Here is a 14,836-nt window from a genome sequence, read left to right as displayed (position 1 = left end):
ACAGATACACATATTATATGTACAGCTAATTGTAAAACACTTAAAAGGTGCCAAGAGTTGTTTAATCCGCCCACTCTGTCACCATCCGTCCAGATCCTCAGGTCACTGAAGCCTCCACTGGCACCATGAGGACTGAATGTGATTGTCTGTGGAGGGACAGTGGGGACTGTAATCCCCCATCCCACTCCCCTCAGTCAGTCAGGTCAGTCAGCACCCCCCCCCCCCCCCCCCCCCCCACCACCACCACCCGCCCCCCCCCCCCCCCCCCCCCCTCCTGAACCCTCCTCTTGCGTCACTCGAAGCGCTCGTAGTTCCTAGTTTGTCGGATCCGTGGGACCATGTCCAGCAGCAGCCTGCAGGAGGACACGAACAAGAGGAAGCAGAGACAAATTCATTTTAGTCTCTGCTTGAAAAAAAAAATCTGATCTGACTGATGACCTCCACTCGGAACTTACTTGACTCCATAGCCAAGGATGATAAGACCTATGAGGACACCTATTGTCCCGTCCAGGTACCACACCTTGGGTTCATGCTTGAACACTTCAGCACTGATGAGGATGGAGAAGCCCATGACTCCCCCGACCAGTGAGTTAAACCCTGGAAAAAGAAAAAAACAGCTGATGTAATCTTCAAGAGGATCTCGTCCAGGGTCAGCTGACGAGGGGTTTGAAGGCTCAGTGATGGAATTCAGCCCTCGTTGCGTGCAGGCTTCCCTCGGACTCCCGCTAAGAGTCCAGAGGACATGTGATATTGACAGACAAAGGGTCTGACAGATTCCTGAAGTGCCTGACCGCGACCCCGTTTGAGTCGCACTGTGACGTCTGGGATCTGTCAGGTAGGAATGTCAGCGTGTGCCTGAACGGGACAGACGTGTGAGACAGTCCACCTACCATCTGTGATCAGGGCTCGGCTCGTGAGCACTTTCCCAAGCATGAACTTGATCACAGCCAGGATGATGCACACCAAGCCGCTGACAATGGACACGCTGAAAAGGAAGTCGTCCTGAGGGGGGACGAGAAGAGACAGTGAGAGTCATAGTTACCTGAGTTTTGCCTCTCAGGCTACATTCAGGCTGCCCTGAAGATGTTACAACTGAACATCAGTCAAATACATACGCAGTGAAGAACAGACAAGACCACGCCTCAGATGTAAATGCACACAAAGGATGGATGGAGGAGGAGCAGGGAAGGACGAGAGACGAGAAAGGGAGCTGCAGAGCACTCAGTGCCTCTGCGGCAGCATTAATATTGCACTATGGCCTTGGAGCCATGAAAAGCTAATTTGGCGAACTCACAGACATCAAAGCGGAGACGGAGAGAAAACCTCAGCGTGCTGCATAGACCTGAGTCAGTACTGTGACTCTGCAGTGAAGCAGCTGATGTAGGTATGTGTTGGTTTGCAGTGCATCATGTTTCATGGTAATACTCAGTAATCAAACTGGCTGGTGCACGTTTCATCTGACGCACAGACCAACTAAATGTCTTTGTCTTTGCAAGAGAGAGAGAGTAGGAGAGACAGAGCTCATGACAAACAGACCCTGCCCAGAATGTGAACACAGCACTTGACATTTACATTTAACAGCTCGACCCCTGAGCAGAATATGAAAGCAGCACTAACTGTTGTGCTTTCCAGAGGTGGAGACGTCAGGTGAACTCATCTACAACGAGTTTATCACCTACAAGAAACCAGACTGGGACAGAGAGGAAGGAGGTTTTTCATGGAATCGTATGTAGGTCTGAATGTTCAGGACGAACTCTTAAAGGAGGAGACATTTCAGGAAATCCAGTTGTTCCTGCTGAGAGTTGGATGAGAAGATCGATATCATGCCTATGCTTGTACTCAGAACATAATGCTGCAGTTAGGTTAGCATAAAGAGTGGAAGCAGGGGGAAACTGCAAGCCTGGCTCTGCTAAAAACATATAAGCCCAGGGGTCACAGCATGAAAACTCCTGCTGGGAGTCACAAAGTTCTCACAGACCGGTGAGGAAACTGCCTGTGGGAATGCTAAAGCTTCCTTTTGGAAGCTAACTGACATTAATTGGGCCCAGGGGATTAGCAGAGCAGGAACAGTCAGGTGTCAAAAACCAAACATCCTCCTCCACATGTTCCCTCCTCCACTCCCCTCTCTGTCTCACCCCTGCATACCTAAGCAGCTGCTTACCTCATTAACATTTCATAGCAAGGAGGAAGAGAGCGAGGCGGTGAAAACAAACCTTATTTCCAACATCGGCACAGGCTATATATATATATATATATCTCCAACGATGATGCACCAGAAACCAGTCTGGTATAACCCGAGTGTGTGACAGAAGAGGAGCAGGTCGACTCAGAAAAACACAATCTGTCTGCCTGGGTGCTCCCACATTCTGCCTTTGTTTATGCTTTGGTGCTCGCTGTCTGTCTCTGTGCCTCACTGCAGCCACAGATGAATGGATGGAAAACACAGTCGGTCCAATAAATCAATAAGGGATCTAAAAACGAATTGAATTCTGAGCCTGAGTGAGTTACAAAGGCTCAGTGAAACCCTCGAAATGTGCATTTCCTCGTCATGGTATACTTTGGTTCTGCAGCTGAGACAGGAATATGAAAAATATGATTAAAGTGCATCCAGCTATGTTGATGAGTTCAGGTTATCTATGTGCCAATCCTCAAATCCAGCCTTAACTGTGTGTGTGTGCGTGTGTGTGTGCAGCAGCCTCCTGTGAAGTCTTTCTTTTGCAGTAATACAATCAGAGATCGTAATCAGAAATGTAAACAGGATCACGGGGCGAAGTTTGAACGAGGCAGTGAAAAGCCCGAGCAGCAGCAATATCTCTGAAGTAATTTAGCCAACCAAAGCATAATGTTCCCACATTTAACCATTATCATCCTCGTTACGTTCAGATCCTCCACAGTGTTTCTACGGAGATGAGTATTGCCCGGCAACAGGGTGATAAAGCTATTTCAGGAAGTGCGAAAGCTCCTGAGTCTTCACACCTGAGATTTGTGACATTCTTCATCCAGCAGCAGCAACAGCAACATCAGGATTTAGCAACATGTGGAGCTTGTTTGGTTACTTTCAATTAAACCCGATAAAAATATCTTGATAAATAACAATGAGGAGGATTTGTAGGATGAATCTTATAAATATTGATTAGTGCAGAGCAAAGATATAGCTCCACAGCCTGACTTATCCTCTTTGTGTTAAACTCTGCCTGACATGCATGACCCCACAGCATCCAGCAGAAGAACATGAGAGTTACTGTGACAGTCATGTGTACAGTACATAAACATATACAGCTTTAAAAAAAAACTAATTTCCCAACTGCAAGTCTGACAAGATCCCCCACTGATCCCCTCTGCAGCCTCAACATAAGATTAAATTAAAACCAACTCATCTAGTCTTGATGTTAGATTGGTTTTTTTTGCCTGGAGACAAAGTGCCAGAGTCCAAACCTTCCATCTGCTCAGCAGCAGCAGCAGCAGCACTGAGCTGAGAGCTGAGGACTAGCAGCCCTCTCTTTCTCCTTATTGCCGGGGAGGCTGAACCACCAACCCCTCCGGTGACCAGCACCATGTGATGGGCCACAGCATTAACTATGTCGTCTTACTATCAGATCCACCGCCAGTTCGAAATGGCAGGACGGGGGACAGAATCAGCCATCTGCAGCTTTGTCCAAATCCATGAGAAAAGAAAAAAAAGCAATAGCTGTCTGCGTGTTGTTTGTCTTGGATGCTAAGAAGTACGCTTGGATTTTGGCGAGATATTTTTCGATCCAGGCACAAAATCAGCAGGGCTGTTTTTTTTTGGGGGGGTTCTAAGTGAAATCCTGGTCTCTGGCAGACTGGTGGTATTACAGGCGAGCAGATGAGTTCTGGCTGGACAAAATGGTCTTTACTATCTGGCCAAGCTTTAAAAACAGCCACATATTCCACTGAAAAATCAGATTATACACCAAATATTTGGCTTAAATTCTGCAGCCTGAGTCCAGTGAGATGGACAAACCTGATAGTAATACAGCTGTCAGTGCACTACAGTATGTTAATATTAATGTGTTTAGGGTTTTTTTCCCCCCTGAGAGTTAAATGGATAACATAATCTGTCCCATATGGTGGACGCTTTAATCCAAAGCTCTCTTCCATCTCCAATTTGAGTCAAATTCTGACCCCTGCACCACAGTCAGAGCCGTTTTCTGCTCACTGTCACATACTGTACGATCCGTCAGGCAGGAGAATAACATGGGATAATAAACTCTGGCATAATCTAGTCTTATCTAATGCTTTGTTGTGTACATATCATATATAAGTACATATAAACTCACATGTGCTCTGTGACAGCATCTGTGTATGAATGAGGGTTTTGTCGATGGGTTCTTACCACTTCAGGCAGCAGCTTGGTGGCCAGGTCGTGGATGGCCTTACCCAGAATGCACAAGGAGGACAGGATGAAAATCACACCTAGGATGACGCAGGCTCTGCGGAGGAAAAGAAACGAAGAAGACCGCGGTGAGAGAACGTCAATAACTCCAGAGCCAGACAGGAAAAAAATGAAAACCATCCCTTTAAGACAAGTTTCTTCTTTGAGTTTTAGTTCTTTATTCTTCAGATGTTTTGGCAGTGAACAGATCCTGATGCAGCAGTCTGCTCCTGACACTGAAAACACAGGTCGATAATGAAAGTGGAGAAAGTAGCACGCAGCTGCTACCTGCAGGGCTGGAGCCGGGGTTGTAGGAATATAGTTCAAGAGGTCAAGAGAACAAATTCCTCCTGCACAACCCAAACCACGGCACAAATGTTGACTAGACAGCAACCAAACTCAGTGAAAAAAATCAGTGTTTTAAAAAAATCATAGAACTTTTTTATTCCTTTAACTGGTCAGTGATTTTTGAACAATTGGAGCGTATGCCCTCGTCATGCATGGCTACCAGTGTGTGTGTGTGTTCCAGTGTAAAGGCTGCTCTGGAGCCACACTTGGCGTCCTGGGTTTTGACCAGATGAGGTAACCAAGGCAACGCGCAGCATCACTCTGGGAAGTTCGGACGCACACACACACACACACCATGAGAGCGCTCTATCCCCACTAACAGGCCCCCCCGTTGTTTCTTGCACACTACGGAGGTAAAAATGACACCATATCTCTGCGCTGCTGTTTTCTCCACAACAACAACAACCGAACTGTAGTCAGACCACTGAAGGTTTCCAGCAAAATACATATATATTCTGTTTCAACTAATCCATAATGTCACAGGAGGATGAGTTTACTTTTTAATATCAATTACAGCACAGCAGCATCTCGTTCTAACTCTGCCACCATCGCGTGTATGAAGGTGTTTTTGTTTCGAAAAGCTCCACGTCTTCACGGAGGGACCAAACTGCCTAATTCATCTGGTTGTGACATCTTGAGCTTGTTACCTTGGCAACCAGTCAGTACCTGGGCATCACTATTCAGCCAAATCTCCTCTGTCAAACACAGACAGATGATTTTTTTAAAAATCATAATAATATTGATTCTCTGGTTATGAATCAGTACTTTTCTCACTCAGTCTGATGAAGCAGCCGACTGTTAACAAACACACTGCTGGAAGAAAAACAGAGGCACAGTTATGGTGTGTGTGTGTCTGTCTGTGTGTGTGTGTGTGTCTGTGTGCAGTACAAGTGTTTTTCAGTGCCTGTAAACTTGTGCATCCACATGTGTGGGTGTTTTAGTTGCTTGTAGGTGATTCTAAGTTTTCAGGACATTTATGCATGAATATATCCGAGTGCTCAGAGTTGTGAGTGCACAGAGTGTGTGTGTGTGTGTGTGTGTGTGTGTGTGTGTGTGTGTGTGTGTGTGTGTGTGTGTGTGTGTGTGTGATGTAGGAGGAAGCCTGGCCTCTCGGTGAGGCCAATTACTGGCTGAGCAGCTTCCTGAACTTGGTACAAATTCTCCAATTTAGCTGCTGAAGTGACATAATAAAGGCAGCTTTAAAGTGGACTAGTGTAAATCTTTAACACTCAGATATATGTCACTTCTATCAAAACATTTTTTTCTTCAGATTAAGAAAATGTGCTGCTAACTGGAATTTTATTGTTTGTCAGATATTTGAACTGACTCTTGAATTAAAGTCTGTGTTACTGTCTCAGCTCCAGAGGACGTGATCTCATCTGTCGTCTCTACAGCAATTAGCAGTCATTCCTCTGAGACCACGACACGTCTCCGCTCTTGAATGTGGGTGTGTGTGCTGTGTGTGTGTGTGTGTGTGTGTGTGTGTGTGTGTGTGTGTGTGTGTTTGGCACTGACAGATTTATGAATCCACCAGATGCTCGGACAGTCAGGGGAAAATACAGCGAGAATTTTCATTCATCTGATTCATTCGGTAACAGATGCTTTTGTTTGGTGGAACTTCAGTCGGTTTTTATTTTTAGGTTTTTTCAATCAACAAGTTTCTGTTGTTTAAGTGATTTCAGATCATTTGCTTTTTATCTTCTTCATCTTCATCCAGCTGAGCAGAGATAAAGTGACAGACGAGTGGGTGACACTCCTGGCTTTCAGTGGCCTGCAGCCAGAACCCTGACCGTCCTACAGGCTTTGAAAAGTCCATCTGACCTGACACACACACACATCTTGATCTTGATTTTAAAGCATAAACTTACATGTACTCGCGGTGTGCAGAGTGAACAGCTGCGGCGTTGCTGTACCGCCACAACACAATGACGGAGGACAACACATCCAGCGTGGCATCAAACTACAGAGGGAAACCAAAAAGGAGACATTTAACACTCTGTTCAGGAGCAGCACGCCGTGTTATCCACCACAGCTTTAGTGAAGCGGAGGCTTTGCAGTTGACTTACAGCGAATCCAAAAGCTGAAGCGCTGTGGCGCATGATGGAAACAGCTGGAAAGAGAAGAGAGAGAAAGACAATGAGACGTGATTTTATATCAACAAGTAACAGACGCGACATGTTTGATCAAACAGCTGCTTATTTATAACACATCCACAAAAGAATTTAATAAACAAGTGCTCTTTATCCATCCATCAGTCTGAAATCAGCACCTGTTTATGGATTGCCTGATATGAATCTGCATTGTACATGAAATATATTCAAACACTTTCCAGTAACTGTGTGCTTAGCCTCTGGGAGTTTATTCTGTATGCTGCTTTACATGCATTTATGTTAAGTTTCCCTCTGTAATGCTTATTGCTTCTCTGTTGAACACATACGTTCTCTCTCCTGTTTAACTACAGTGACAGATGATTAGCATTTATGTCCAGATCTTCCTGTTTTTTTTTTTACAATTCATCTGTGAAGAAATCCCAGCCAATCAAAGAGCTGCAGATGTGTTGAAAACATTGTGTATAATTATCCACACACACCTGCAACGAGCAGAGAGATGGAGGAAGAGACAAAGGAGAGAAAGATGCAGACAGATAGAGGGGAGGAATCCTCTCCTCTCCTCCCAGGTTTATTTTTAGCTAGACTCACTGGGGGCCAGCAGCTCGCCTCAGCCCTGCATGCAGAAACACAGCATCGTGTGGTATCTTTCCCTGTGCTTCCCCTTCAGCTGCTCATTTTCTTTCTGCTGCAGAAAACTCATTCCTCTCTTTTCCTTCTTGTACCCCCCCTCCCTCTTTTCTCTCCTCCTCCTCCAGTCACCCCCAAACTCCCCTCATCTACACCCTCTCTTTTCCTCCCTTTGTTGTTTCATCTCCATTCAGCTGCTCTCTCTGAGCTGAAGGCACAATCATCCATCCTCTGCCATCGCACTGACCGAAATGAAAACAGAAACCCGTGCTGCCTTCACATTCTCTGGCAAATACTTCAGCATCGATGAACAAGCCTTGAATACAAATTAGTGTGATACCAGAGATCTGCAGAGATGCAGCATGGAAACATCGTCGACAACTGAACAATCAAAATTACCCTTAAAACAGTTTAACTTGTGTATTTTACCTGTCATCACACAGCGTGAACTGTTTGTCGCATGAAAACAGATCACACCATGTTCTGCCTGGCTGACCTGTTCCTTAAACATCCAGGGTGGATGCGTGCCTGAGCTCTCCGTGTGGGAACACACACACACACACAGACACACACGGTACAGCAAACAGAAGTTGACAGCTGTTCAAATGAAAGTAAATAAAGAGGGAGGGACTGTGGAGAGACCAAAGTGTCACGCATCTGCCAGAGTTGACATAAGAAGATAAAAGCAGCAGTTGACATGAGGCGTCCGTCTTTTGTTTGCATGTGAAGGACTTCGACACATGAACCGAGGTGAGCATGTGCACTCATGTGAATTTTCCAACTTTTCAGATTGAACCCCCACAGACCTGCCTCTTAATGTCATCCAGAAATGTATATATGCCCCCCCCCCCCCCCCCCCCTCCCTCCCCCCTTTCCTCCCTTTCTCTCATCCTAGCTCCTTCATTAGGCGCAAAAAGAAGAAATCGTGTATAACTGAATCTGCTGTGGCTCCACGGCCGTCAAAGCTGAGCCTGGCGATGGCTAATTGGCTCCCAGGAAAGCTGGGTGGGTGTCAGCAGGGACGGAGCTCCAGCAACGCATCAGGCTATCACACACACACACAAAGCTGAGATCTCTCATCTCCCTGTCTCCCCCCTCCTCCTCCCTGCCTGTCACATCTCACAAGAGAAGCAGGAGAACAGAAGATAAAGCACAGCTCGAGTTCTGGAGCTGCATTGTGCATATCAGTGAAACACTTTGCTCTCAAGGTTGTTTTCCACTTGGTGGACTTCTGGCGTTTGTCTCTCTCTCTCTCTCTCTCTCTCTCTCTCTCTGTGCTGTTGTGACTCGTTATTAAAGCTGCAGCGAGGGGCCTCGATTGCATTTTCATTCATTCATTCAACTCAGTTCTGCTCCGCTAATTTTATTCTGGGGCAGACTCCAGCTAGCTTCAGCTTCAGCTTCAGCTTCACCTGAACAGGTGTCATCTGTATGAGGAACTTAAAGCTGAACCTGCCTGCCCATAATAACATGCATACACACAAACACATATGCTTAAGTCAAAGCAGGTCTTTGCCACATTTGAATAATGCTAATGTTCTACACCCAGCGGCTGTGAGTCTGCCATCATGTAGAGCTGACAGGGAGCAGCAGCAGGTGGCGATGACTGGTCTGACGCCCTGCAGGGCTCTGCATCCACGACAGCCGGCCACCGAATAAAGCCAACGCCGGGAGGCCCCTTCTCTGCCGTTCGGTCGGGCTTATTTTGTGTCCCGATAATTCAACCTCATCGAGCCGTCCCTGTGCTCCGAAAAATCCCCAGGGTGCAACTGTGGTTTTCAAAAGCAGACTTTTTGAATTGGCGTCCTTCCAGGAAGTTAACAAGAAAAAAAAACTTTCTTGGTATGTGGTATGTTCATAGTAAACTTCTCAAAGTTAATCAGAGTTTTTCCAATGTACTTTAGTTTAGCTTTTACTTTATGAAAGGTTTCAAATGTCCATTTATGCTGATGCTGATATCAGCTTGTCAGTTCAATAATCCATGACCTGCTGGTCTGAATGACGCTGCTGGTACAGTATTTAAAATACAGCACTTCTTATTCATGATCTCTTTATAACTCAGGTCATTAATGATGGACAGTTCTACAGGAGGGCTGATGTTTAACTTATGCATGAAGCTCCATATAAAAACAGACTGGGACTATCTAAGTACAGAGCTAACAAACATGGAGGAGTGTATAATGTGAAGAGATCATGAGCTGCTTAATAACAGCTTTGCACTTTAAAATGTTCCTGTTTACAATGGGACTCAGAGCCAAGGACGTACTTTACATTCAACACACCTTAGCTTGTTTTGCAAAGAGCCGGTGACAGTTTTATAGAAGGTTTAACAAGAGTTTAATGAGCGATCACGCAACTGGTGCAGTGGATTGTTTGCTAATAAATGTTCATTTTCACAACAGTGTCAATCAAACAGGAAGAGCAAAGAGAGAAAGACTCTGCGCTGCAATAATAAGATCGTACCGAATCTAATTTATGCTGCTGTAAACTGGGATAATGAAACTGCTTAGATCTGAATATCAGCTGCAGTAATGTAAGTCTTCAGCTCCGAAATGATAAAATGATACCTCATTGTTTTAAAAGATAAAATCCAATCAGTTATACAATTTTTATTTTATATATTTGACCATATTAAAGCAGACGAGACGTTGCTTACAATGTTTTTTCACCACAATGCAAAGCATCTGCACCACAGCTGTGTGGGACTGGATTCTCTTATTTGAAATGAATAAACCTCTTTCACTCTGAAATGTATGTAACACATAACTCAAGTTACTCTAGACGCACGCACGCACACACACGCGCGACAGGGGAGGAAGTCGTAAGACAGGCCTGTCATGTCCTGTTGCTCTACCAGCATTTCCTTATCAGAGCAGGAGGTGGGTTACATGTTTGAAACAACATGGACTGAACTCAGGGAGAGGTTTGATTTCCAAAACAATATGTCACCATCTTCAGCTTCTTCACTCAAACCACCTGCTGGGTCACTTCACAAATTCTGACCTCAAACAAGACCCCAATATATGCTACAAGAGTTAATATGAGAATTTATACTGCAAAACATTTAAAAAAACAAAGTCATGAATAAGAATAACTTGCTATCGGACTTGCTGTCTAGTCCTCAGCCGTGCAGGAAACTCTCATATCTCTGCACATCTGCAAACCAATGTTGAGGTGATCAACCACACTGCAGCAAAGCGTGTCCTCTTTACTTGTGTATCTGTCAAGTACTAATCTGCATTTACTGCAGTGGGAGAAGAAGGAGCATTAGTTGAATATTGCAGTAGGTGATGGGTAGTGATTTCTGAGACTCGCTAAGTATTTGATATTTCGATAAAGTATTTCACAAAAATCAGAATTTCAAGCACCACTTCTCACTGAGACAAACAAAATACCTCCATTTTATCCCAGATTAGACTCAATGAGAGCGACATGTGACATGCAGAGAAATGAAAAAGAAGTAAGGTAAAGTAATTAATTTCCCTCCTCTTCTAAATCTAAAAACCTTGAATGAGTCATCGTATCCATATTGGGGGGGTGGGGGGGGGTTAACCTTGACACGCAGAGGTTTGATGAAAAGAAAAACCAAAACACTTCTAACAAAGACAGATCCTCCAGCTTGTTCTGCCACTAAAAAAATAAAAGAAAAAACTTCAGTAACTGCAGCAGGATTCAAGGTTGACTTCACTCTCGACACAAAAATGTTCCATCTCGTTTTCCTAATTGAGAGAATTTGTCATTTGCAGTGGAAGCAGTTGGAGGCTAAAGGTTTAAGAGGGAATGAAACAGGGTCTTAGCGTGAGACATGGACTGTCAGGGTTGTGTTATTCAGTCAGCTGCTTGTCCTTCACGTTGTCTTTCATTTTCAGTATGACTGTTTAATCAGGCTTTTGGGTCTCACATTGATCAACAGGGTGTCACAGTAATTAACAAACCTGTCCTTCAGCTGAAGGACCAGGCAGCAGGCACCAGTATCTCCTTGGATTTGGATTTGGCAGATGTCTTTATTTCCTGAACACACGCCAGAAATATAAAAAGCAACACTTCCTTGAGATTCATCAAAGGAGACACCTAGAGGTGGTACTCACTGAAAGCAGCGATGGCCAGGACAATGGTGACCACAATGGACACCCAGGACACCCACAGAGCTTTCTTGCGGTAGCTCTGAGCTTCATGAGGCTTCAGACGCATGCTGCTCTCCAGAAGACCTGCAGACAACAACACAGGACACGGTGACCCTCAGTGTGTAGATGAGACTCACAGAGAGTAGAACAGATGGGGAAACTTAACTTGGTTTTCAATATGATTGTGTGTTACCTGCCTTTTGATTTGCTGTAGCATTACACATGGAGAGGGGGGTGATTACTAGTGCTAATAGAACTATAGTACCATGAGCAGTGAACTGTTATTTACTGATAAGTACCAGTAATAATGAGTGATAATCCATATATCTTCCTTGTTAAACAATGACATTTGCTGAAATGTCTCTTCAGCGGCTAAAAGCTCAATTGCTTTCACCTGCTATTTGCTAACTTTGTGTGTCTGCTGTCTGGTGCTGGTTATGGTAGTGTACCAAAAAAAAAAACAACAAAAACAAAAAAAAAACAGCTGGCTGTTGTGTCTGGAAATAAGATTGATGAGAGCAATAAAGCCTCACAGAGCTGAGGGGACCTGCTGAGTCAGATAATTCTCTTTGGGTTCATCACTATGAGCCACTGCTTTGATTAAAGTTATTAACTTTTGCAGTATAAGGCTTGTTTGCACACAGACATGCATTAAATTGGGTACAGTTGGTTTGAATGACCACATTGTGTCTTTCCTATAAGAATTTATCTGTCTATACTGCTGATATTTTACATTTCTCAAAGCATGCTGCAGTGTTTCTGGTGAACAGCCGTTTTTAGTTTGGTCAGAGTTCCTGGTTTGTTGTGTTGTAGGAACAGATTGTTCTGACAAGTCTGAAACATGAACACAAACCCGTCTGTGCCATATTTGGGATGTGGAACACCTGCCGCTGTTTAAATGGTTGCCCGTGGCTTTCACTCTTTTTTTCCCGAAAGGCAATCCACTAATTTATTCACCAAATCTGTAATCACAGCACAACGTTTCAGACAGCATATGTCGACCAGAGTGCAGGTATGCAGACTCTGTAGTCCATTTCTAACCAACCCTGTCAATAATTTAGTTTACTGACCATCACATTAAGGTGTCAGTCATCAGTTATATCACCTCTCAGTTTGGAACCTTTGGAGGTTAATTATAAGAAACAGAAGAGCAACATTTTGCAGTATAGTTGAATGGACACAAGTGTAAACAGATTTCCTCTGCATGTACAGTAAAATAATGTATTTTCTCCGTGGCGTTACGCACAGTGTGCGCCCCGGCCACAGGGCATCTGCTAAATCCTAAACTTTGAACCTATTGCACACCGCCTACCTCGGTCATCTATGCTGTCTGTTATCTTCATCTCCTGGTCCATCTTGAAACCCTCTCCCTGACTTTCTGTGCTGGGCTGCTGCTGCTGGGAGTCCGCCTGCTCACACTGCCCGTTCACCGCCGCGGGGTCCACAACTACAGCCGAGTGCGGGACGGCGGTGGGGTCTGGCGGTGTGGAGTCCGTCATCTTCTCGGCAGGTTGCGGTTCCAGTGAGGCACTCCAAGAATGTCACACCTGGGCGAGAAGTGCAGGCTTTCAGCTGGGGAGAGACCCAGAGACGGAGAGGGATGGAGGGAGGGAGACTCCTTGCCGGGCTGCAGGTCCAGTTGCGCCAAATTACACACTGTGAAGCGAAATGATACCGGAAATGAGAAGATGTGGACATCAAAACAAACGTCCGTCAGCTGAAAAAACAGTTAAATTTAAATTCCTTGTTCAGAACACATAATTAACATATAAAATTCGGTGCATTATTAAATAAACTACCTCATAGAATATAAGGCTGTTAAAATTAGCTCTATTTGGAGGTCTGAAATCATTAAAATGCTGCAAACACATTAAAGTGTCAGCAGACAAATAAAAAATGTGTTTATCATTAACCACGATAAGCTATAGCCTGATGGTCATACCACACCACTTAAAGCTGTACCACTACATGTAGCCTATTGAGCTGAGCAAAGGTATGATTTACTGTTCTTTAATGAGAGGAAGAATGTGTTATTTTCTCTCTGTCTATATAATTTTGCTGTTTATAAATTGTTGATGCTTCAGTTCATTTGTAATTAAGCAGGCTAAATGTAGCCCCCTAGCGGGTTTGCTTCGAAGTAAAGGACTTGAATATTTATTGCACCTCTGAAAAACAATTTCAAGTGAAAATTTGTGTCGCTCTCATGGAAGAAACTGGCTATTTACTTTGAAGGCACTTACCGGAAATTTTATGTCTTCGTGCTCACAAACCTGACAGAAGATGTTGCGCAAAGACTGGACAAGCAAGAGGAAAAACCAATTTTACAAGCGGCTCCTTTTCGCGCTGTCGTGAAAACAACACACCTGGTCTCTAATTAGCTCAGGAGACCTCCGCACGTGCGAGAGAGACGGACAAAGATGCGGAGCGCGCGCGCGGCGCAGCGGCAGCAGGGAAAAAACACCTGTCCCATGTGGATTGAGCGCGCCGGAGGACGTGCAGACAGACGGGACCCGTTACTCACCTGTCACGTACACCGCTCAGAAAAAGAAAACACAGTTGTCATCTACGGCTTTACTTCTGTTCCGTCAGATAAACAGTTATTTCCTCCTCTGAGGCCAAATCACTGACGATGGATGGCGTGAGAATTCAAATCTCACAATTCAAGAGTGCCTCTGATTACGTTTTTGATTGGGCTAATTATTACACTACACTGGGAAAAGTAATGTCATTCGGGTTGCTAAGATACAGGGCAAGACTACTTGATAAGCATGTAGACGAACATGTTTACTTTAGATTAATTTAAATTTTTTTAAGACACGTAGTAATGTAGGGAGGGTCCATTATGTGGTGTTTCATTGAACATGCTGTTGTTTTAAGAAGCTACATCAATTTGAAAGCAATCAGGGTAAAAGTTTTTATTTATTTATTTTTTTAAGTTGGCTTAAATGCTGAATGTGTCCTAAATGTAGTCTTAACTCTTTGTTAATTGGTGCACCGTGCTGCTTGGTGGTGTTTATGTAAATGCTCCACAACAATGTTAGCTCTCTTACTATTATTTAATTATGAAAATTTTATCATTATAAAATAAATCATTTTTAAATGATTTATATTCTGTTGACTTGGCTACGCAAACAAAGAGAAGAGTGAATGTAGGCCTGTAGCCTGTAATGTCCAGGATTAAAATCAAAATGACAAGGTCTCAAATACATAACTTCTCATGAGTGCTCCTC

At 44.2% G+C, this 14,836-nt stretch overlaps 1 protein-coding gene across 1 annotated transcript; it reads right to left on the bottom strand.

Moving 5' to 3' along the window:
- Nucleotides 1–280: 280 nt before the first annotated feature.
- LOC121178128 (transmembrane protein 163-like) lies at nt 281–13,948 on the bottom strand. The gene is made up of 9 exons (XM_041032654.1): nt 13,847–13,948; nt 12,919–13,262; nt 11,571–11,690; nt 6,811–6,854; nt 6,613–6,704; nt 4,358–4,454; nt 891–1,002; nt 456–597; nt 281–353 (listed from the first exon to the last, which is right to left on the bottom strand). Exons 2-9 carry the CDS (start codon nt 13,103–13,105, stop codon nt 293–295), a joined length of 855 nt encoding a protein of 284 aa, XP_040888588.1. The 5' UTR covers nt 13,106–13,262; nt 13,847–13,948; the 3' UTR covers nt 281–292.
- Between the last annotated feature and the right edge of the window lie 888 nt (nt 13,949–14,836).

The sequence above is a fragment of the Toxotes jaculatrix genome, chromosome 24 (assembly GCF_017976425.1).
Source record: "Toxotes jaculatrix isolate fToxJac2 chromosome 24, fToxJac2.pri, whole genome shotgun sequence".
Lineage (NCBI taxonomy): Eukaryota > Metazoa > Chordata > Actinopteri > Toxotidae > Toxotes > Toxotes jaculatrix.
This window is presented reverse-complemented; position numbering and strand designations above follow the sequence as displayed.

Coding starts and splice junctions, on each gene's coding strand:
- LOC121178128 (XM_041032654.1), bottom strand. CDS start 13,105: ATGACGGACTCCACACCGCCAGACCCCACCGCCGTCCCGCACTCGGCT. Junction 6,705..6,810: donor CTTCAGCTTTTGGATTCGCT/GTAAGTCAACTG, acceptor TTCCCTCTGTAG/TTTGATGCCACGCTGGATGT. Junction 354..455: donor ATCCTTGGCTATGGAGTCAA/GTAAGTTCCGAG, acceptor GTCCTCCTGCAG/GCTGCTGCTGGACATGGTCC.